Below are 24,094 nucleotides of genomic sequence, written 5' to 3' on the forward strand. Positions count from 1 at the left end.
AATGGGTTTCTGCCGTCCAGCTATTCGTGCTCTATAGTCTAATAAGTACTAACTACTATATATACACATGTTCCTTTGATAGACCTGAAGAGTAACCATGAACATATTTGTCTTTGCTCCTTTCCTTTCATTTTCATAACTATGCAATGCTTATGGCATTGTACTTGTAGTTTAGTGCATTTTCTCACTGTCACTTGGAATTGTGAATTGTGGTGTGCATGGTGGGAGTTCATCCTTCCACATTTCATTCCAACTTTTTACCTAAGTTCTAATAAAACTCTAAAATATGAAAAACTCTATTTAATAATATTATCTCTAAAATATCCATTGAAATTGTATTTTTAATGACTTTTTATATTAAATTTTAATGAATATTAATTTAGGAAAATGTTTTTTTTAAGTAAGATTGATAAAATTAAATGATATTAACTAATTGTTTTAATTAGTGTGATTTTTTTATTTATACATAGATACTAAAATAGTATTATTTGAACATAAAATAAATAATTGTTCCGTACATAATCAATTAAGGGAGTCTAAGAGCGTGTTTGTATACACGTTTCAAACGTGAAAAATCACGTTTAACGTGGAAGCTATTAATAATAGCTTCCACGTTAAACGTGATTTTTCACGTTTGAAACGTGTATACAAACACGCTCTAACTCTATATAGTTGAACAAGCCAATAAGGTGATGAATTATTGTAAATATCTTGTATTGAATATCATTTCAACGGATAAAAAAAATCACAAGAATATAGTTTGAAATTAAAAAAGAACAACATTTTATTGTCTTGTATTATTCACAAAACATTATCCTCAATCTTTTGCAAATGTTGAACAAATTCCTCGTATCCAACCATCAGATTGGTGCATCAGTTAGCAGCATTACCTCATCTAATGTTTTATTAGCTTCCCGATTGTGGGAGTGAGTGGACACAAGTACACGGTTGTCCCTTTTAATTCCTCTTTTGTGGGGAACTCAGTCAAAAATAATCTTTTACTTTACCCCATTGGCCATGGCAAAGACCCCCATCAACATCTAAGATCCTCCCTACGTATCAACAAACATCTTCTATTCTTGATCTTCAATCATACCTTGTGACATATCTGACAAGTTTGTGCCTTCCTTTCTATTTGCCTATCAAGTCTCAAGCACTTTGGTCAGTATCCACATCAACTCCTCAAAATCATCATTCCCCTTCCCATGCAGGCAGGCCCGTTGAATGAAATAAAGAGAAAGTCACATAAAAGGAAAAGAAAAAGCCTCATCAAGTAATCCTATCCTAACATATAGTTTTGTTTTTGGTGCCACTAAGGCTCCCCTTTTTATGACTAAGTAATGATTTTGGTAGTTAATAGGAATTGTACCTTAGGACTTAGGAGTATTATTTTTGCTTCTTTCCTTCACTTCTTTTAGTCCATAAAGATGGCTTATTAAACCTTTTTCAGACCCCTTTTCATCATGTGGGAATGGAATGAAATTCAGTATAATTGTAGAGAGGAAATGTCTCTCACTAGATTCTTTGTAATTTTTGTTAAATCTTGCTCTATATCTCGTTAAAGTAACATAAACTCAGACTCAGGTTCATAAAACTGCTTTGAATATTTTCAAACAAAAAGTTTTATTAAAAGCATTTTTAATTTTCCTTCATTGTTTCTTTCTTAGGATATCTAGAATATGATAAGATGATGTTATATATATATATATATATATATATATATATATATATAATTTAAGTTTCACATCAATTAAAGATTAAAAAAATATATGAATGAGTGCAATTCTCACCAAGAATTTTACCTTAGAGAATACATTTCTTAATAATAATAACAGCTTCGACTAATACTTAAGAAGCAGTAATGTAACTGAGAGGGAACCCTTACATTAATTTTACCCTTACTTAATGTCCTTTTTTTACCCTGCCTTAATTTAATATTCTCAGGATAAGTGATGCACTTGCTAACTCAGTTCTGCAGAAACTGAGTTGTAAAAATTTAAGAACTGAACTGAAGGCAACGGTAACATTTTAATTGAGAATTTTGGAAGTTCCTCGAGGCCATTTTGGGAATATGAAAAACTTAACGGCACCTTTCACATATATAAATCAAAAGCAGAGAGAAAAATGTGTGGAAATTTGAGATTGTGTTGAACTACAAAGGCTAAAACAGTGCAATTTCTCTTCCTTAGTTGTTGCTCTGTTCTCACACCATACTTTCTTTATTTCTCCAAAAAAAAAAAAAAAAAAAAACTCTTTCTACCTCTTGCTTCCATCATTCTATTGGTCTTTCCTTTTTTCCTTTTCAACTGCATACATTGACTAGCAACACATGTTCTTTGACTCCTCCCTCTCTCAGTTTTCTCACACTCTAAACCAAAGGTTCTAGCTTTCTTTTTTCTCTCTTTCTCTCAAGCTTGTCCTTCATAAGCATTGAGATTTGGAGGGAAAAGAAGAGTTGCAAAGGAATCATGGCAACTCCTAAGCCAGAGGAGATAAGCCACCCACCAATGGACCAACTTCAAGGCTTAGAGTATTGTATAGACTCAAACCCTTCTTGGGGTATGTATGCACATCTTTTATCCTTGTTCAACTGCATTTTCACCTTCATTGAAAGGTTGAACCTTTTTTTTTTCTGTGGCATGAGAGTGATGTGTCTGCTTTGAACTGTTAACAGTGGAAACAATAGTTCTTGGTTTCCAGCATTACATTCTGGCCTTAGGAACTGCAGTCATGATTCCTTCATTTCTGGTGCCTTTGATGGGTGGAAGTGATGTAAGTCTTTCCCAACTTCAACTCCTTTTTTTTTTTGTTCTATTCAAGTTAAGTTGGAAGTTATTGGTTTATTTCTTCAATTTTTATATCATTATGATGAAATACTATGTATGATATTGCCAAAATCTCTACTGAGGAGGATTTGAAGAACTTTTTGTTTTTATATTGACATTATATTTTGTTTTATATATTTTGTCTTGACATGTCAAAATCTTATGCTGAAATGAGCTGGGTGGGTCCCACAGAGAAGGAAATTGTTGATCCTGAAAATGAAGTGTGCTCATGGTCTTATTTTTTTTACTTTGCACTGTCGTATGTAGAGAATTGATATTGATATTTCAAATATTGATACAATGATTCAGGATGATAAAGTGAGGGTGCTACAGACTCTGCTTTTTGTTGAAGGAATTAATACACTTCTGCAGACACTCTTTGGAACCCGGTTGCCAACAGTGATAGGAGGGTCTTATGCGTTTATGGTCCCCATTATATCGATAATTCATGATCCCTCTTTGACAAGGATTGAGGACCCACATTTGGTTAGTACATTTCTATTATATTTGGTTGCCACATTTCAATTATAAGCCCATGGCTCTGTTAGGTATGGACAATAGTATACAACCTGTATGAACAATTTTAATTGTGATGTAAGATTACGCCTAATCCTTCTAGACAAAATCTAAGGCAACGTGACATTGATTAGGCCAAAAATAATTGTAACCTATTTAATAAAATGTATGTGTATAATCAGCATTTAAATTTATTTTCATGACCTTAAACTAATGATGCCTTTTATCTATCTCAGAGATTTCTTAACACCATCAGAGCCGTACAAGGGGCAATGATAGTAGCATCAAGCATACAAATTATTTTGGGCTTTAGTCAGTTATGGGCCATATGTTCTAGGTGAGCTCTTCCATGTGAAATGCATAAATATTCTTATAATTAAACAATGAAGCTTAATATATACATCAAATACTTACTTTTAACTTTTTTATCAGGTTTTTCAGTCCACTTGGAATGGTTCCAGTAATTGCATTAGTTGGTTTTGGGTTATTTGACCGAGGGTTCCCTGTGGTATAACAATACTCCACTAAGTTAAAAAGTTTAAATTTTATCTCTTCTTAGCTCATAATGATTACATTACTCTTTTTTTCAGGTTGGACATTGCGTTGAAATTGGAATTCCAATGCTAATTCTGTTTATAGCCTTCTCTCAGGTATTAATCGAATTCACGATTATGTGAAGTAAGCTATTGAAATTAACCTGTTACAACCAAAAGGAATGAATATTTCAAATACCTAAAGTGAACTTTGGATGCTTCACTTTAATCCAATGCTGTGCTTTTACAGAAACATTCCCAAGTGATATGACTTTAAATTTGATAGCTTACAAAATAGTTATTTATTGTCAATGTTCAATATTTGCTGATTTTTCTTTTTTGAAAATCTAAACTATGTTATGATTTTTTGCTGTTGACAGTACTTGAAAAATTTTCATACAAGACAACTACCAATACTAGAGCGATTTGCTCTACTAATATCAACCACAGTGATATGGGCATATGCACATCTCTTAACAGCAAGTGGAGCATACAAACACCGTCCTGACTTAACCCAACATAATTGCAGAACAGACAGGGCTAACCTCATTTCTTCTGCTCCATGGTTGGTACCAAAAAGCATCTCTTGAATAGTTTCATATTTTAGTCAGTGTCTTTTGAATACAAGCTTAAAAGAGATTTTGAGAGTTTCTTTATTAAAAATAAAGAATATTTTTTTAACTAGAGAAACTCTCAAAACCTCGTCTAAAATTATAATTCAAGTGTAGCACACACTTTTGAGCTGTGGCTAATGACTCTTGAACATGTTGCCCACAGGTTAAAGATCCCATACCCTCTTGAGTGGGGTGCTCCAACATTTGATGCTGGTCATGCTTTTGGAATGATGGCTGCTGTTTTAGTCTCCTTAATTGAGGTATTATACATATTTATTGAAGGAGTACAAGTGTATATTTTCTAACTCACTTCTTTTAACACATTTAAATTATTGATTAAAATTTATTAGAAACTAGTATAAAATAGTGATTCATGAGTAGAGTTCATAGGATTTGCTGATAGCATTTCTCTGACTGAAAATGGTTTTAATGGAAATTGAACATTAATGTTGACTAATATTTTTTTTAAAAATCTGGCAGTCTACTGGGGCATACAAAGCTGCATCAAGACTAGCAAGTGCAACACCACCACCAGCTCATGTTCTGAGCCGTGGTATTGGTTGGCAAGGAATTGGAATCTTGCTGAATGGCCTTTTTGGAACACTCACTGGTTCAACAGTTTCTGTGTAAGTGTTACTCTTCATTGTTCATAGTTTTCACTTTTATGGGACACAAATTGGATCTCATAGGATCATTCTTGACAGAGAGAACGTGGGGCTTCTAGGAAGCACTCGTGTTGGAAGTCGAAGGGTTATTCAAATTTCAGCTGGCTTTATGATATTCTTCTCAATGTTAGGTGAGTGCCAAACTATGGAGCATATTAGTACTAACAATAAATATTAATGCCCTTTCACAATATTTATTGATAGAAAAAGTTATGCATCGATAATGTAAAATAATTTTACATTGTTATTATGTATAATAAATTTGTTAATTTTTATAATAATTACCTTGAAAGTCATATTAATAGTAATTTTTTATTAATTGATTGTGTAAAAACTTTTACACAATCGCTACATGGACATTAAATTCATATTTATTTTAGTGGCTTTCAGCTTCACTTACAATGCACAATTCACAATTCACAATTCACATATTTCTTTCAGGTAAATTTGGAGCCTTATTTGCATCAATACCCTTCCCCATTTTTGCAGCTGTATACTGTGTTCTGTTTGGGCTTGTGGGTGAGTATCACCGTGTCTGACCTATGGTTTAGTTTAAGAATCTCTTTGCTTTCTCTCCCTTTTTGTGACAAATTTTCTTTTTGCAGCTTCTGTGGGGCTATCATTCTTGCAGTTCACTAACATGAACTCAATGAGGAACCTCTTTATTACTGGTGTTGCCCTTTTCTTGGGTTTTTCTGTTCCTGAGTATTTCAGAGAGTACACTGCCAAGGCCCTTCATGGTCCTACTCATACAAGGGCTGGATGGGTGAGTCTAATGTTTCTTCTACACAAACTTATGAAAATGCAATGTTTACTACTTACTATGTTAAAATGGTCAAAATGCATTGTGAATTCTTCATGGTGGGGTCATTCATGTTACTTATGAAATGGCCTATATCATAAAAATCCTTAAAAGGTGATGCAATCTAAAACATGTGATTCTGATAAAGAAAATGATACTAATTTCGTGTTTGGTTTTGGTTATTTTCAGTTCGATGATTTCCTTAATACTATCTTCTTCTCATCACCAAGTGTTGCATTGATTGTTGCTGTGTTCTTGGACAATACTCTTGATTACAAGGATAGTGCGAAAGATAGGGGAATGCCATGGTGGGCAAAGTTTAGAACATTTAATGGAGATAGCCGGAATGAAGAGTTCTATACCCTCCCTTTCAACCTCAACCGCTTTTTCCCTCCACGCTAGCAAACTTGTTAAACCATAGAGAAACATGTTAGAACAGGAAAAGCATCATTTCCAGATAAGGCTTATATTTTGTTCGTGTAAGAGTGATAACACTGTATCATATTCATGAATTTTTTCATTAACATATTCATCATAGGTTTCACACGACACGAGTTTATTTTATTTTATTTTATTTTTTTGAATTTCCCCTGAAAATTACTATTAACACGAGTTTAATTTCTATATATCTTAATCGTTATAACGATTTTTGGAATAATTATTGTTTAGTTCAACGAATTTACCAAACGTCTAAACTTTCGACATATATACTTTATCTTAAATAAAATGTAAATTCCAGCCTTATTCATAACAATATTCTTTGAGATTACGTAGCAAGTAGCATCAACTACCAGGATACCGTAGTTAAACACGAAGGCTTATTCTCTTTCATTACAATAATCATTATTTTACAAGTTTTTCGTGCTAGTACGTTGAAAATTTAAACCTGCACTAGCAAAAGATTTTTCATCGGGTAATGTGCTGGAAATGTTGCAGTTGCAGCTAAAACAATTCTAGAAACTATCATTAAGAAGAGAAAAATCTGGCTCCTCTCATAAACTTTCTTAACAAGCCTTGGCACACATTATAAAAGTTTCCCTACGGGAATTGGCAACTGTTATGTGAAAACTTGTTGTGCACCAGGACTTACTAATAAAAATAATTATGTGTATATAAATTTATGTCTATCTTCTTGTTTGAATGATGTAGGACGTTGTTTATATTTGAACAAATTTGAATCTAAAAAAATCATCTCAAATGAAGGTTTTAATATTGTTCTTAGAATAAAATTAGTTTTTATTCTTTTATCATTGAAATGTGATGACATAATTCTTGTACGAAGACTTAAAAAAAATGGATTAATTGTGAAACTCATCTATAATTAATTAATCAGGACCATAGTATTATAGTCAAACTCGTATTAAGCTAAAATCAAATTGCATATTAAGTCTTTTCAAACATAGGGTATCTCTAGATAAAAAATCAGCAATTAATAATTTGAGATACTAAATTATATTTGAAGAATTTATGTCTTTTGAATAGATATTTTTTCATACACATAAACTAAAGATTAAACTCATGACAAAACTTATATTTGAAGAGTTAGGTAAGGAAAGTTATCACATTGCTCAGTATAGTGGATACACGCATTCACAAAACTTGCAAAAATTGTTCACCTTTGTTAAAACCTTAATACTTAGTTAAAAAAAAATGGTTCCATGAGAACAAATATTCGATAATTTCACAAAATTTTGCATTAAATACAACCTAATAATCCGTTAAAAGTCGCACCCGACCGAATATTAAAGTGTTTGAATTTAAATTAATTGGAATGCATCTGTAATACATTATTACTTCTTTCGATTTTCAAAGTTTACATTGAAATGTAATTATTATTATTATTATGTCTTGAGAAGTTAAAATGTTATCCTGCACTGTAAGTCTGTAAGTGTACCTTTCTTTTTTGGTTTCTCAATTTCACGACTTCATTTATCTTATTCACTTCATCTCTTCAATATGTTATTCTCTATTTTTTTCTCAAATTTTTCATTTTTATTGAATCAGCACCTATTTTTTATTTTAGATATTGACAATTTTATATTGATTTGGATACTTTTAAAGTAATTTACTTTTATACCTCTTGAATTATATGATTTCTTTTAATTTAGATATTTATATTTATAGTATAAATTTTTAAGTAAAATTCTTTAAATGTGATTAATATAACTTTTATGTTATATATTTTTAAGTCCATTGCTAATATATTAAATTTATGAATTATTTTAATTTTAATAGATTTGATATCGATTTTTCAGTATTTTGAATTAAATCAACTAAAAAAATAAAATAACATACCATTTTTTAAAATTAAATTAAATATTTTATTATTTAGTTTAATATTATTTTGATTTTGCTATCTGATTTTTTATTTAAAATCATCAACTAAGGAAAAAATGTTTAAATTTAAAATGGAGATGAAAGATAATCTATTTTTTATTTAAATTTATAAATAATTATTAATTCGTATATTGCACAAATAAAGCAACTAGTTATATATAACAAACAGATAATAATGAAGAAAAACTGTAGAAAAATATCGATTTCAGATGCTATTATCTCCTAATTTGATAATTTCTCGTGAAACAAAATTTCATAATATTTTGAACATGTATTTTTCATTATTTTTCACCTCGAAGTACGTGAAAAATCAGAAAAAATTCATATTAAAAAATTACAAGTCAAATCTACACAATACTAACAACTTATCTTCGACACATTTTTTAACATATAATCAACTATATATCAGATTCACCCAAAACTCTTCTCTCAATATATATAACACATTTCAAGTCTTTTCATACAAGAATTTCATCCAAAATACAACTTAGCCATGAATTTGAAAGTAGATCTAACATAATGTAACATTAACCATCATCAAAATTCGGTCTAACTTCTCTTACCTCAAAATCAAATTAGAGACGAGGAAGGAGAAGAAGAATGAAATTACAGAGTAACCTTGAAATATTTCGCAAAAATCAATAGTATGATTCAAGGTTTTCCACTAATATGAATCACAAATAAAACAACATTGGTGATATTTCAGGAGAAAAATCGTCTCGCCAAAGAAGGTTTAGGGAATAAGAAGACTTACGAACCTAAACATTTCTCTCTATAACTTTTGTAGGGAAGTCCCACATTGTTTATTTCATTTCTTCATATACGATTCATATATCTATTGGACAACTTTACTTAATGTCAATTGATTTTAAGATAAAATGTAACATGATATTAAGGTCTAAAACTCATCTTATTAATTTGCGTATTCTATAGCCATCACCTGATATTCATAAAAAAAAAAAAAATTTAAATACCTACACATATTCATAAAAAAATCCTAATATTCCAAAGTTTTTAAACACCAATCAACACTGAATACAACATCATATAATAAGACTTATAGTTATCAATTTTTTTTTTCATAATAGTTATCTTAAATTTTTATATTATTTAAAAAATGATATTTAACATTGAGGAATGGCAGCAAAAAGAAATAGGGGTGACAAAAAAAAAGTAAAGAAATTTTGATGTTAAAAAGATGATCTGGGTGATGGACCCAATGATATCACATATGGCAGAATCAGTGATTGAGAGTATTCCGCCGACGTTAAAATGATAAAGGAAAAAACAAGTATGATTATTCATCATTATTGGTTACCTTTTTTATTTATTAATTTGGTTTAAGTTAAGCACACCTAATGATTGTGATTAACAGCGAGGTCTTCCTAACCTGCAAAGTTAGTCAAGAAAAATGGGAAAAGTCCAAAAAAATAAATAAAAAAGAAAAGAAAAAGAAGACAGAGGAAAGAAAGGAGAGCTGGAATCACATGGACTTGTCTTTCTCTTGCTGGGTCCTCCATTTTCTTCACATCTTCTCTCTATTCTAACCATTCTCTTCTTCTTCCTTAGATTCCTCTCCCTTCTGCCATGGCTCAGGATAAGGTACTTTCCCGGCAAAATTACTTTCCTTTTTCCTTTTTTTTTTTTTTTTTTTCGAATCTTGTTGTTTTGGTTGGTGAGAAAGCTGAGTGACCCGGAAATGGAAAAGTTCAAAACGTCTTTGTGATTTTTGTTCTTGTCAGGAGGATGAAGCTAGAGTTGTATCGGATGTGTAATTTTTGTTTCTCTGTTGCTTTTTTTGCTCAGTTAATTTTGGGGGGGGAGGGGGGTTAGGGTTTGTTTGTTTTTGGGGGATTTGGTTTTCTTGCTGAAAATCTGGTTTTTTGAGCTTAACGAAGAAGACCCATTTAGCTTATTTTCGTGCTGATCTATGGGCTTCTGTGAAGTTTGATTTTTTATTTTTTGTGGAGAGAGGTTCTGAACTGGGTTGAAGAACTTGTATCTAATCTGATTGTTCTTCTTATAATCTTATGTTGATGTTGGACTCCGAACGATTTAGACTTTTCGTTTGTCATGAACTTATGATCGTTTGCTGGTTATTCATCAGATTCGTTGTTGGTTTTGGGGTTTCTGCTTTCGATCGATATTTTTATCCAGGTTTTTGTACTCTGCTGCTAGTTGTTGGTTTGTTTTAAATTATTTTAGCAACGTACCACGTTGTGGTCCCTTCGGTTCTTACTCAAAACATTTTCAGTTGAAATTTGCCCTCTGAACATGGTGCTGCTGTAGTTCTTGGTTCCATGTATTTACCTTTTTTGGCAGCTTATTTCCACCACTAGATATCCTTGTTTCTTGCCTGATTTTTCCCCCATGCTATATGTTTTATGAAACTTAAACTTTTGAGTTATTAAATGTGCTGTTGAAATGTGATGTTTTAATTTTGCATTTTGTTGATCCCATAATCTATATACTCAAGTGTTTTTAATGTGTGCCTGTTGGTTAAGGCTCTGTTAGGATAAATTTGTTTATTAGCACTCATATAAGAAGAATGTAAGAAAGTAAAATGAATTTAATTTCTCTCATAAGTTAAAATTAACTTATTAATAAGCTAAAATTAGCTTTTTTGGTGAAGTCTAATGATAGACATCTGTATAAGTTGAAGTGTATGGGTTGATTTTGACTCATGGGAGGAATTTAATTCATTTTTCTTTCGTATTTTCTTTTCATATTAGTACTTATTGAGAAGTTTATCCAGGCTGAGACTAAATGTATTCTTCCAACTTTTAGCTTCCTTCCCATACCAAAATCTATTTTGAATTATTTTTTGAAAATTTTCAAATTCTCATATTCCTTATACCTTGTAAACATGGCAATTTTAACAGGAGATGTCTACCTCTGTTATCAATGGCAATGATTCCCTCACTGGTCACATCATTTCTACAACTATTGGAGGGAAAAATGGGGAACCCAAACAGGTATTATGTTTGTAAATTCCATTCTGCAGATAAAATTACTCTTATTTTGAATTATTTTCTGGGTTGTTGAAAACGCCATATGACATTTATCCTGGATTGCAAGTTTAATATCTTGTACAATGATTCTTGTAGACTATTAGTTACATGGCAGAACGAGTTGTAGGAACTGGATCATTTGGAATTGTTTTCCAGGTATGTTAATAGCTTAATTCTAGAATCATTACTCTTTCTGTCTCCACCTATTTTGTCGCACACTATTAACTTTTTTTTCCTTTAGGCAAAATGCTTGGAAACTGGGGAAGCAGTGGCAATTAAGAAGGTTTTACAAGACAGAAGATACAAGAATCGTGAACTGCAGTTAATGCGTGTTATGGATCATCCAAATGTGATCTCTCTAAAGCATTGTTTCTTTTCTACTACAAGTACAGATGAACTTTTTCTTAATTTGGTGATGGAGTATGTTCCAGAGTCCATGTATAGAGTCTTAAAGCACTATAGCAATGCTAATCAAAGAATGCCAATCATCTATGTAAAACTTTATATGTACCAGGTATGCCTCATACTCTTTAGTGATTCATAAATATATCTGATTTATTTGCTCGATGTCTGATAAAAGTTTGTGGCATGCGTGCAGATTTTCAGGGGGTTGGCTTATATCCACACTGTTCCCAAAGTTTGCCACAGAGATTTGAAGCCTCAAAATATACTGGTTTGTTTATATGCTGTTGAATATATTTATATGGGGATATATCTAGTGAGAGGCCTTTTTTTAATGCAAGAGTGACAGAAATAAATGTTGACCATTAGATTTTGTCATGAATGGTTAAGATTTAAACACAATTAATCTGGGTTTTTAATCAAGTTAAATGACTTTAAGTGGTCATGTGACTTTAAAAAACCCCTAATCTTAATCATTTATGTATGGTTGTATGACTCAAATTCAAATCTCATCCTCACATAAAATTGCTTCCTCATATATATATATATTGAGAGGACTTAATTTTGTCTATACAATCATACATTGGTGGTTAAGATTGTTTTAATTAGTTTTTATCTTAACCACTTATTTGAATTATATGGTTGAGGTTCGTTCCTCTCACTTGATACTCTCTCTCTCTCTCTCTCTCTCTCTATATATATATATATATATATATATATATAACCTTAAAAGTAATAATTATTTCCGGATTTGATGTCACTGTTTATATTCCAGGTGGATCCTCTTACACATCAAGTGAAGCTATGTGATTTTGGAAGTGCAAAAGTTCTAGTATGTAGACCTCCTAATTTTGCTTTGATATACTTTATTTCTTGCCCATCTTTTCCAGGCACCATTATCTTTTATATTGACAAAATAATTACTCATTATGTAAACCAATAACCTATCAATCGCCATAAAGTTTTGCCAGTTTAGATGAAGGTTCAATTTTTACATTGCTTTGATTTTAGTCTCTTGTGTTGATGTCTTGGTCTGCTCAACAACAAGCTACAGGGATTTCGTATTTTTTATATTTCTATGATACCATATTAAATATTTTCAAATATTTTGTGTGGAAAACAGCAGAATTTGATATTTTTTTTTTTTTGAGTTTTTTGTTGTTTTTTCTATGCTTTCTTATGTTTTAGTGAGTGTGAGACTACTAATACACTATCCAGGATTATTTAATAACCTTCAATTTTGTTTCATCAGGTTAAAGGCGAAGCTAATATATCATACATATGTTCACGATTCTATCGAGCTCCGGAACTTATATTTGGTGCCACTGAGTATACAAGTTCAATTGATATTTGGTCAGCTGGCTGTGTCCTTGCTGAACTTCTTTTGGGCCAGGTTTGTGTCATTGATTTGTTTTTATTAATTATTATATAAATTTACCACAAAAATGATATAATTGTTCTCTTGATTATCTGCCACCTATGGGTTATCTGAAAAATTTTGAACTTTTGCAGCCATTATTCCCTGGTGAAAATGCAGTAGACCAGCTCGTTCATATTATAAAGGTGCAATTAGTGTTAACGTGTATTGTATATTCCTTAGTCATGCCATCCTTGTCATTAGGAGTCACCCTTATAAAATTTTGTATTGCAGGTGCTTGGCACACCCACACGAGAGGAAGTACGCTGTATGAATCCCAATTACAATGACTTTAGGTTTCCACAGATAAAGGCACACCCATGGCACAAGGTCTATAATTTTTATCTCCTTTCAGATGGTTTTTTTGGAAGATCAATATGTCGTTAACCTGAAAATGTTCCTGGTCGTTCTAACACATCAAAGTTGTGTGTAGATATTCCACAAAAAGATGCCCCCAGAAGCTATTGATCTTGCATCCCGACTTTTGCAATACTCCCCAAGTCTCCGGTGCACTGCGGTAAGTGTGGTCGGCTTCCCCTCCTTCCTGTATTCTAACTAATTTAGTATATCATTTTGTGCATCAGCCTATATTTCTCTTGAATTTGATCAACCAATGAATGTTCCCTAGAAAAACTAGCAAAGCAATTTAAGAGGAATCTATTTTTGTTATGCAGCTTGAAGCATGTGCACATCCTTTCTTTGATGAACTTCGAGAACCCAATGCTCGCCTGCCAAATGGTCGTCCATTTCCCCCTCTATTTAACTTCAAGCAGGAAGTAAGTCCTTAAAATATCTGTCATATTTGTGCTCTGGCAGTAAATTATTTGTTCAGACAATTTCAATACTAGGAATGAAATTAATACTATTTTTCATTAAGTTGAAAAGAAACTAGAAGCCTGAGAGAGGTCCATATACAGCAGTCCATTTTCTTAGCTTTAGCAATGCATTGAAATATATATGCAGTGTGTTCTTTTTTGTGGTCCTGATAAACATCCAAGTTACACAAATGATGGACAACTACATTGTAATTCTCCCTGTTTACAGTTAGCTGGAGCATCTCCTGAGCTCGTTAACAAGTTGATACCTGACCACGTGAAGCGGCAAATAGGGCTACAATTTGCTCATTCAGCAGGATCGTGATGATATACTTAGGGAAGGCATGGTGTATACTAATTGATAAGTTAAACGAAAGTGGCACCATTTTTTTTTGTCTAAATTACCTTGTGCTGTGGCCTGGCCAATGTAGTTTCAAGCTGAACCTGGACTGAGACTTGAGGTGCGGGATGGCTGCAGTTGATCCGTCAGTGTATGTATACCTTTTGGTTCTCTGTTTCTACTGGTGGATCTTTATTTTCCCAGGCAAACATAGCCTTGTTTATTGTAAACGTCTACATGTCATATAGTAGTATACTTTGGCCTGAAATGGTCAGATCAGAACTCAATGCTTCTGTAAGGGGAAAACTAAAGCCTTGGCTGGAAGGAAGGGAGGGTCAAGACTTGTTTTGATGATGGGGCTGTTGGTTGGCTTTGGTTTCCTCATGTTGATATGTGCCTCATTTGTAATGTTGCACACCAGTTCCTTTTCTTGTGAAATGTAATGTGTTATCTACCTGTTTTTTTTTCAATGCGGCGTTCTATTCTTCCACATTTCATTTTTTTTTTAATCTTGAATTTTAATTCCCAAGTTTTAGCTCCTTTGGAACTGACAGGGCTCGTAATTTTCTATGTTGACACAAAACAAAAATGTTGGGAGACTAGAACATGTTCTCTTGCAAATCGACTTAATATACACAACAAAATAATCAATTCTATACAGCACTAGCCTGGGGATTGGTCGAAATCCCAAACATATTTAAGGTGAGAGATTTCCTGGAACGGATCCTGGTATCAGCTGGTGGACATGATCTTGATTGAAAGTTACGTGACGTGACATGTCTGACGTTGATTAATTTTTAAGTGATGTGTCGTAAATTGAAAAATATAACTACAAATTATATATAGCTTAGTTTAAGGAACATGCGATGGTTTCGTTCATATAATTCCTTATCCTAGGACATGATGGTTTTGGTGTTGTCTAGTGTCTACTAAGATGCCTTGCAAACACACCGGAGAAGTGCAGTTTGAAACGCAAACTGAGATTGTTAGCTTGGCTGTGTATCCGAACCTCTTGCGTCTTCATGGATTTTGTATGAAAGGCTTAATTGTTAAGCCGGAGTAATACATGATGCCTCTTGCAGTGGAAATTAGAAGAAAGATGTTAACCGGGTCTTCAAATCAATTACATGTATTGATTCCATTACTCAGGATGTCAGGAACTAGTCATTTTCTGTCATTCTCAAGTGGCAGCACATGATCTGTAATAATTATTAAATCTTTATTACATTAAAGAAAATCTCGTGATACGTCCATAATTCATGCAGGTTCTTCAATGAATACATTTTTTCCTATTAAATTCTAACGTCTCTAGATTTTAATGGATTTCCTCTTCTCTCTTGCTCTCAACCATAGACTTGCCATGAAAAGACATCGTGTCTGGAACAGACTAATGCATGATGCTCATGGGACAGGTTTCTATATTTGTATGAACAGTGCAATCCAAATATAGTCCACAGATTTTTCGTGGTTGGTTTTGTATTTGTTTTGGTATGTCGCAGAGAGATAAACTTTCAAGAGTAGTATTATATTTTGCTGTTCACAAAGATTCACGCTTCGTTTTTACGTTAGTATAGATTTAAACTTTCATAAATTTGCGTATATTTATAAACATACCCGTATCTATGTTTTTGTTCTAACGATGAAAACTTTGTATGCATCCCAATAATCTTAAAGCAACAAACATTTTGTTAGAAAACAAGTTTTGAAGATTTTTCCTGGATTCACTCCAGTTAAAAAGCAGCGGCACATTGCCTAAGAATATCCACCAAGTCAATGGACATATAACTAGTTCAGCCAGTGTGGGATACTGAAGGGCACATTGCCTAAGAATATCTCTCAATAAATTTATTATATATTTCTATTTCAATGTTGACAACTATAAATAATAAATAATGAAATCATTAATTACATTTGATCATGTCCAGTTTCTTTATTTTTGTTTCAAAAGGATTTATTTGTAAGTTAAGGAGAATCCATTTTTATATTAGCGCATGAGGTTCTAATGTTTTACTAAATTTCATTAATAGAACATATCTTATTTTAATGTTAATGTTTAAAAAAAAATAAACAATTAAATTATGACACTTGTGCATGTGAAGTTTTATTTTGTTTTGTTTTTCTTTACTTGACAGGATCCATTAACAGTCGTGCTTATGCCAATTGTTTTAACTAAACGAAACTGTAAAGTTGTTCATTCAGTACGATAGTTATAAGTTATGTGAATGAGTTCATGGTAAATTTTTTAAACCTGCCTTTAAACTTTATAAAGGCATAATTCTGTTAGGAATTGTAAGGTCAATTTTGGTGGCTAACTTGCTGTAGTTAAATTCTTCACCTCCATGTGTAAAAGTATAATAGATTTTAGTTTCTTTTTGCGATCGAGGAGTTTAGACATTAACATCTTTTTTAATACACATTTTATTATTAATAAAATTTATTAAAAATTAAAATTATAAATAAAATTTATTAAATAAAAATGAGATTTACAATTTTTTTAATATTTATTTTTATTAAAATCGTGTGTGTATGTTGTTATCATTTACCTTCCATTATTATCATCTATGATTGTAACACTATATTTAAGTTGAGTTGTATGACATAAAATTGTTTTTTATGCTTACATGTTTTCAAACTCTAGCTTACTCTTTTGTTTTCATATAGTTTGGATTACAATGATAATATATTATATGGGAGTAGATTAGGGCAAGGTAGGAGGAGTAGCTACTGGCAGGTCGATGGACTTTTGTTGGTCTCGATGCTACTTTATGTATTTTGTATATGTGCTTGATTGTTACTAGGTTATATAATTTACTTAGGAATTATTGTACATGTATATATATGATCTACACTCATACGATGATTTCACTTTTATATTCTTATTATATGTAAGTTCATATATCTGATAGCTAGATTTTTATAATTTTAGTAAACTAATTTATGATATTAGTAGTGATTCTACGTGTAATAGTCATAACAGATTATTACAATAATTAAAACAAGTCATTATTTTAAGAATAAACTATCTTTATTTCCTTGATTTGAAACATATTTATGCTTTGTTTAGATTAATTTTATTATATATTATATTAATACATATTACTTTATATCCTTTTTATAAGTGAGTTTTGATTTTGATTTTAGTAATTTTTTATATATATTTCCATTCATTTAAATATAAAATTATTACTTTTAATTTATAACAATTATTTTAAGATGAATAAATAATATTTATTTTAATAATATATAAAAATTTTAGAGGTGTCACTCTTTAGCGGCAAATGAGAAATGAATTCTCCAATGGTGGGTCTACAGTTTTTTTTTACAACTTTTCTGCATTACTCTTTTAATAATGAAGCAGGTGAAAATCACATAATCTCTACATTTTAGGCCCGCCAAGTCCTTCTAATAAATAAATATAAAGACGTTAATTACTTTGGTCCACCACAAATACGTACAATAACATTTTTTTAATTATGTTGAAAGAGCAATCACTTCAATAAAGATTATTTATATTGCAAATAAGGTTGAACACAATTAATAAATAATTACGGTTTGGTAAGTATATTGATAGAAGTTTGATTATAGAAAAACCTTGGTTCAAGTATATTTAGCCCTTAAATTTTAATTTTGATATTTTTTTATCATTCTAAAATTTATAAATATTATTTTTATTTTTCTAAAATAAGAAATTTTTTTATTTTAATATGAAAAATGTTTTTGTTTTTATTTTTATTTTTTATCTCTATAAAATTTAAGGTTGATATATATTTTTTTTATCTTTAACAATAATTTTAAATAAATAACATTTAAAATTTTAGAGGTATCATACTGATGTAATATTACTAACAATAATAAATAACATTTAAAATGATTATTTAACTTTTAATAAACATACAAATAATTATCAAAAATTTTAAAAATGATAAACTAAGAAAAAAATTATCAAAATCAAAAGCAAAATTTACTTATTTTATAAAAATTAAAAAAAATAAAAATTAAAAACAAAAGACTATATCACTATCACTAAAGACAAAACTAACTTCAAGATTAAACGAATTTACATGCTATAAACACTATAAGTTAAAATACTTTTTTCACTTAAAAAAACTATATCCTAATTGACGGAAAGAAAATGTTATTCTCATATTATTTTATTAGTATAAATATATGAACAATCTGATGGAGAAAATATATTGGTCTCTTTTATCTAGTCCACATGTATATTTTCGTTTAAATAATTATTTATAAAAAATAACATAATTTTTAAAAGTATAAGAAAATATACTCTCTGTTCCAAAATTGTATTGAGAAAGAAATTAAACTTGATTTGTGAGAAGATGTCAATTTATGATTAATGCAGAATGGATATCCTGCAAAGGGGTTTGTGGTTGTAGGCATTAGATGATTAGAGTCAAAACAGCAGTCACATGCTATTATTGTATTGTTTCTGCCCCGCCAATGCTTTCACATCTCATGCCAATTTTTTTTCTTTTATAAATTACATGTATTTTCTCTTAAACACAATTCTATTTGAGCGATATATTATTACTGTAAATAATAATAATAAAAAATTATAAATATTTAATACAATTACTTATCTAAAAGTTAAACTCAAGAACATTAATTAAACTAAAATAACTCCTTATTAATTGAATTACCCCGAATTCGTAGTTCACGTGGATTGTTTCATGATAGCTGGAAACGTGTATGTCTTGCCAATACACACATCACCATTCACCATGATTTGCGCTTCAATTTTCTAGGCTATTCATTGGTCAACATAACTTTTTTAATTTGTAAATCAAACTAAACTTTTGGGTCCTTCGAGACTAGCTTTTCAAGTTGAATACTCTATCCATGTACATTATTGTCAAAGAAAATGGTTAATTATCCTAAAATAATTTGTTAGAAAATAGTCTTGTTGGACAACTTTTTTTAAGGATAGTTAAGCCTTTTACATATTTCCAAAAGCTTTTGTTTGAAATGAAATAGACTATGATACCATATGAACTATGCACACAACAAAAAAAACAAAAAAAAGGAGGAAGAAAGTGCAAAGGAAGATGAGAAAAAGTTCAACTCACTTCAATAATACAATAATGTTCTAATAAAAGAGTACACAAAATGAGATATAAGATTAACATGTAAAAGATTGAATTGTCTCCACAAATAAATAAAGATAACATAAATATTCTATGAATTTAAAATCTAACCGTTTATTTGTATTGTGACTAATATCTTCTTGTCTAAATGAAAAAGCAATATTCTTTATTTATTTTAGGTGAAGATTATCTATAAATTTCTATATTATTAATAATAATATATCTAAATAAATAAAGTGAGATTTAAACCTCTACCCTCAAAGTCCACTGATATATATATATATATATATATATATATATATATATATATATATATATATATATATTATAATTCTAGTTTATTATTTAAGTTATTTAGTTTAATAAAATTTAACTTCAATCCTCATCTCAAGCACTATTAATATTTTTCTCATTTTCAATGTCACAACACTGTCTATATTATTGTCACATTTTTAAGTGTTAACTAGGTTTAAGTATCACATCAATCAATATTTAGTGTGCCGAGATTTAATTATAAAATTTTTAAATTTTGAAAACTTTTAAAAATACTATTAAATATAAGAAATTTAATGATTAATTTAACTTATAAATTTCATTTTGTACTTGAAAGTCTAAAGGTAAAACGTTTGAAGTTTTGAATCTTTTATCTCGTAGAAGAAATCAACTTCTCATAAAAAAAGAATCAACTTGTATTACACTAATGACAAGTTAACCATCAACAATGAGATATGCATAGTTATAATTATTTTGTTATAAACATGATCATCTACTTTCAATAAATTTCTCAATAAACAATTTATATTAAAAAATGAGAAAAATAAAATAAAAATACTTATATAAAAAATAAATTAACTTATATATAAATTACTTTGTATAAACTCTTTCACATTCTCTCAAATTCACTTGTTTAGAATATATTTTTTTAATTTATATATAAACTAATTTTAATTTATGAAAAGACATAAACTTAAATATGTATTCTTTACAAATATAATTCTATCTCATTTTAGATCTTACAATTCTTTTTTATCATTAATATTAATTTTAGTTAGTTTCGTACCGATATATATATATATATATATATTAAGCTAGTAAGCTAATAATAAATATTTTAAATTAAATTAATTTAATTTTTTATTTGTTATAATTATTTATGAATTAAATTTTAAAATAAATTATAAATAAATAAAAATAATATTATACTAATATAAATTATTTATCATAAATTTAAAATATAATTTATATATTTAAAAATATTTATATATTTAAATATAATATTTATTTATATACATGTATAATAAATATTTAGATTGTAGATAAGTTAAAATACTAGTTTTAATTAATACTGTGGAGTTCACAACAGTCAGTATTTGTTATTCAAATGGCACACAACAAAAGTTTTCTTATACGATGGTACGCACAACGAGTCACTGACACGCACCCACATAAAGATAAAGATAATAAAAAATAATAATGATTAATGAGAAACAGACACCAAAATAAGAAAACAAATTAACAGCATTCACAAATTATTAACAGATAATATATCTCTTTGGGGTCACAGAGCAGTGGCCAGTATTATGTGAAAAGGGCAAAAGGCGGATGATTCCAAAGAGTGTTTTAATTTGATGTTAGTTAGCATTTTTTAAGGTCCATGAAAAATTCTCACACTTCACCACAGCCATAGGAGCTGACCCTTTATAGTTGGAGCTTCTGGTTACGGCACTATCCTATAAAGTCCACACACATCACATAATACCCACTTGCCCATACAAACTGTTGCTAGAGATAATCTTCAATCTCAAAACTCTGCAACTAATGCATTAACAATAAATAAATAAATACTCATCTTTTGTAGTATAGACTGGTTTGTGTAATTTAATATTTTGAGGATCTCTTTGCGGCTATTTGGGGAATTGTTTCCTTGGAGAGTGAGGTCATCCATCTCATAGCTGAGGTGACATCCCAGGTTTTCATTATTTTAACATTTTATTATTTTTAAGAATATATGAAGAAGATTATGTCTCCAATCAGGAAGTGGGTCGTTGGAAGACATGTATTTTACTCCTTTCATTTGATCACATTTTTCTTCTTCTGTAATTAAATAGAAAAAAGTATTTTTTAGGTGGGGTTTGTACTGTGGCGTTGTTAGGAGTATCTTGAGGGTGAACAATCTGTTAATGGATCAAGATAAAGGTGGGGAATTGGATCCGGTTCATGATGAGAATTTGAGTCATTTGGTTGAAGGGGTTGCAATTGCAAGAGCTAGTATAAGTGGAGAAGCTGGAGCTTCAGGAGAGGTGGGTAAGGATTTGGGATCTGATAAGGAGCTAAAGGAGGGAGTTAAGAACAAGCATGATCAAGAAAATATCAGAGATAACTTACCCGGGGTTGATCAGGGAACTAGTTATAATTCAAACCATTTGGTCAACCAGGAAGTGATTGAAACTGTGGTTGTCATTGAGTCTGATCAGACTGAGTACGTCAATGAAGATAATAGGAAATTGGAAGCAAAAGTTGATGAATCAGAGTTGAGCTTGGTGTCCATGAAAGCACCAAAAGGGGTGTCTGAAACTGATAAAAATTCATGTGTAATTGATATAAAGTGCAGCAGCCGCAAAAAGTTTTATGAGAGTTCTGAAGATGAAATGATTTGTAGGATTTGCCATCTGACTTCTGGGCAGCCATTGGACGAAACAACTGTTGGCACTGATAATAGTGCTCCAAGTGCAGATTTGATTCAGCTTGGTTGTGCATGTAAAGATGAGCTAGGCATTGCACACCTTCATTGTGCTGAGGCGTGGTTCAAGCTTAAGGGAAACAGGTATATGCTCTTGCCAAATATCGGTTTGTAGATCAACAGTGACATTAGTGTGTTTTTTGAGGTTTTGCATTGAAGCTTTTAACATTGATCATGTTCCTGATATTGTCTACTTATTGTCCTATGTAGGGATTCATAAATTTTTTCACTAAATTATCCTGTTTGGCACAATTTCTGAAAGCAAATACTCCTCTTTCCCTTTTATTGCTGTGTTAGTGCGTGCTGCAGTTACCTTGATAACATGGAACATTTATAATTTCAACAATAATGTTGGATAGGTTTTATCCTTTTGTCTTTCCATGACTCGTCTTTTAAAATCTTTTGAGGTCTATTGCATCCTTATAAATGTGTGCTGAGATTACTCGATTACTAGATTAGAATAGGATTTAAGAAATAGGACTTATCGATACCATTATTAGTATAATGGTATTCCTTTAAATTCTTTCCAGATTCATGGCTGGGCTTATGCTTGATTTTTCCTTCATAAGGCCACTTAATTTGAGGTCAAGCTCTTGGCAATGATTTTGCTTATCAAATTACCATTATTGAAGCGGTTAGTGTAGCTCACTGCTATTTGGTTTTGATAACTACATCTCTAGTTGGAGAACCGCTATCATCATTACTGCACCAAGACATATCCATCATCAGCCTTTTTTAGCTAATGGGGTTCTATGAGGGGTGAATTGGACAAATGCATCCAGACACCCTGTGAAATTTCCTTTTGGACAAGATTATGGATTAGACATAAACATAATAAGGAAATTGCTTCTAGTGTTTACCATGGAGGTTAATTGACATTTCATATGATGCCATCAAGTCCCAGTTTGGCAACTAGTAAAGTATTGCATTTGATTGTCATATTCTTGTTGGTTGTCCTTGATATTTGAAAAGTGCTCTTGTAGTTGTCTTGGTGAAGATTATTTTGGATACGATGTTTCTTTGTTCAGATGACATGTGGGGCATGGATTAGGAAAATGAAGTTTATACTCAAATCACCACAAAATGATTTTTTTTTTATATAAAGGGCTTGTTTGGCTCAACAACTTAATTAATCACTTATTCAATAAGAGCTACCTTTGTTTTAGCAAATTACTGATATTAGCTACCTTTTATAACCACAGGTTATGTGAAATATGCGGAGAGGCTGCAAAAAATGTTTCAGGTGTTACTAGTAATGGATTTATGGAAGAGTGGAATGATAGAAGCTTCATGGATATTGATGGCAACTCATCCCGCAGGGTTGTTGGATGCTGGCGAGGACAGCCATTTTGTAACTTCTTGATGGCATGCCTGGTAATAGCATTTGTTCTGCCATGGTTTTTTCGCGTAAATATGTTCTAGCTGCTCAGTGCTGAATCAAACTCTATTGTTTTTGCCTTCAATTCTTCATACTCACTAATGTAGTGAGTGGATGATTGGTTTCTGGCATACATGATATGAGGCACCATAACATTTTAGTGGGATGTTAATGCTTAACCACATGTCCAAGTTGATATTCTGCGTCTGTGTACTCCGAAGAAGATGTGAAGCTTGACTAGGGATGGCCAATTTGATAACTGGTTGCATACTTTGGAGTGTGTGTTTTTGAGGTAAATGTTGATAAATCCAGTTTACATATATAACACGCAGAGAGAGAGAGAGAGAGAGAGAGAGAGTATATTTTACATTTGGTGGCAATTGATCTTATTTGTAAATATTAAGTAAAGAAATCGCTACAAAACAAACCCAAAGAGCCTCTTTGTTCCTTTCTCCTTTTCACTTCCTTTTATTGTTGGACAATTTTTTGGATTTATTTAACCTCCTAATATAGCTTAAGCACTCGTAGGTTAGCTAAAATGATTTAATGTGTTTTTAGAATTTATTTATTTATTGAAACCAAATTCGGTACAAGAAA

At 30.8% G+C, this 24,094-nt stretch overlaps 3 protein-coding genes across 4 annotated transcripts; all 3 read left to right on the forward strand.

Moving 5' to 3' along the window:
- Nucleotides 1-1,933: 1,933 nt before the first annotated feature.
- LOC109796986 (nucleobase-ascorbate transporter 2) lies at nt 1,934-6,539 on the forward strand. The gene is made up of 13 exons (XM_020356866.3): nt 1,934-2,559; nt 2,675-2,772; nt 3,135-3,311; nt 3,578-3,678; nt 3,774-3,849; nt 3,932-3,991; nt 4,255-4,439; nt 4,652-4,748; nt 4,969-5,114; nt 5,193-5,284; nt 5,595-5,672; nt 5,759-5,919; nt 6,145-6,539. The coding sequence occupies exons 1-13, from the start codon at nt 2,469-2,471 to the stop codon at nt 6,355-6,357; spliced, it is 1,575 nt and encodes a 524-aa protein (XP_020212455.1). The 5' UTR covers nt 1,934-2,468; the 3' UTR covers nt 6,358-6,539.
- A 3,186-nt stretch (nt 6,540-9,725) lies between these two features.
- LOC109796099 (shaggy-related protein kinase eta) lies at nt 9,726-14,747 on the forward strand. Its single transcript, XM_083077492.1, has 12 exons — nt 9,726-9,894; nt 11,175-11,267; nt 11,400-11,459; nt 11,545-11,817; nt 11,902-11,976; nt 12,481-12,537; nt 12,958-13,098; nt 13,218-13,268; nt 13,357-13,452; nt 13,556-13,639; nt 13,797-13,898; nt 14,167-14,747. Exons 1-12 carry the CDS (start codon nt 9,880-9,882, stop codon nt 14,260-14,262), a joined length of 1,143 nt encoding a protein of 380 aa, XP_082933618.1. The 5' UTR covers nt 9,726-9,879; the 3' UTR covers nt 14,263-14,747.
- Nucleotides 14,748-20,987: 6,240 nt separating this feature from the next.
- Nucleotides 20,988-23,958, forward strand: LOC109796849 (uncharacterized). 2 transcript variants are annotated; one of them, XM_020356672.3, is made up of 3 exons: nt 20,988-22,203; nt 23,322-23,493; nt 23,605-23,958. In XM_020356672.3, the coding sequence occupies exons 1-3, from the start codon at nt 21,560-21,562 to the stop codon at nt 23,605-23,607; spliced, it is 819 nt and encodes a 272-aa protein (XP_020212261.1). In that variant the 5' UTR covers nt 20,988-21,559; the 3' UTR covers nt 23,608-23,958. The 2 variants fall into 2 exon arrangements, with proteins under 2 accessions (XP_020212261.1, XP_020212260.1); XM_020356671.3 differs by having other exon boundaries at nt 20,990-22,203; nt 23,322-23,958.
- Nucleotides 23,959-24,094: the final 136 nt, after the last annotated feature.

The sequence above is a fragment of the Cajanus cajan genome, chromosome 6 (assembly GCF_000230855.2).
Source record: "Cajanus cajan strain Asha chromosome 6, NIPB_CcT2T_4, whole genome shotgun sequence".
Taxonomy (NCBI): Eukaryota; Viridiplantae; Streptophyta; class Magnoliopsida; order Fabales; family Fabaceae; genus Cajanus; species Cajanus cajan.

Bases quoted from the DNA above. Each gene is read 5' to 3' on its own strand.
- LOC109796986 (XM_020356866.3), top strand. From the start codon at position 2,469: ATGGCAACTCCTAAGCCAGAGGAGATAAGCCACCCACCAATGGACCAA. The intron at 3,850-3,931 runs GTATAACAATAC...TCTTTTTTTCAG, and splicing joins TTGACCGAGGGTTCCCTGTG to GTTGGACATTGCGTTGAAAT. The intron at 5,673-5,758 runs GTGAGTATCACC...TTCTTTTTGCAG, and splicing joins TGTTCTGTTTGGGCTTGTGG to CTTCTGTGGGGCTATCATTC.
- LOC109796099 (XM_083077492.1), top strand. The intron at 13,453-13,555 runs GTCTATAATTTT...AGTTGTGTGTAG, and splicing joins AGGCACACCCATGGCACAAG to ATATTCCACAAAAAGATGCC. The intron at 13,899-14,166 runs GTAAGTCCTTAA...CCCTGTTTACAG, and splicing joins TATTTAACTTCAAGCAGGAA to TTAGCTGGAGCATCTCCTGA.
- LOC109796849 (XM_020356671.3), top strand. From the start codon at position 21,560: ATGGATCAAGATAAAGGTGGGGAATTGGATCCGGTTCATGATGAGAAT. The intron at 22,204-23,321 runs GTATATGCTCTT...TTATAACCACAG, and splicing joins TTCAAGCTTAAGGGAAACAG to GTTATGTGAAATATGCGGAG.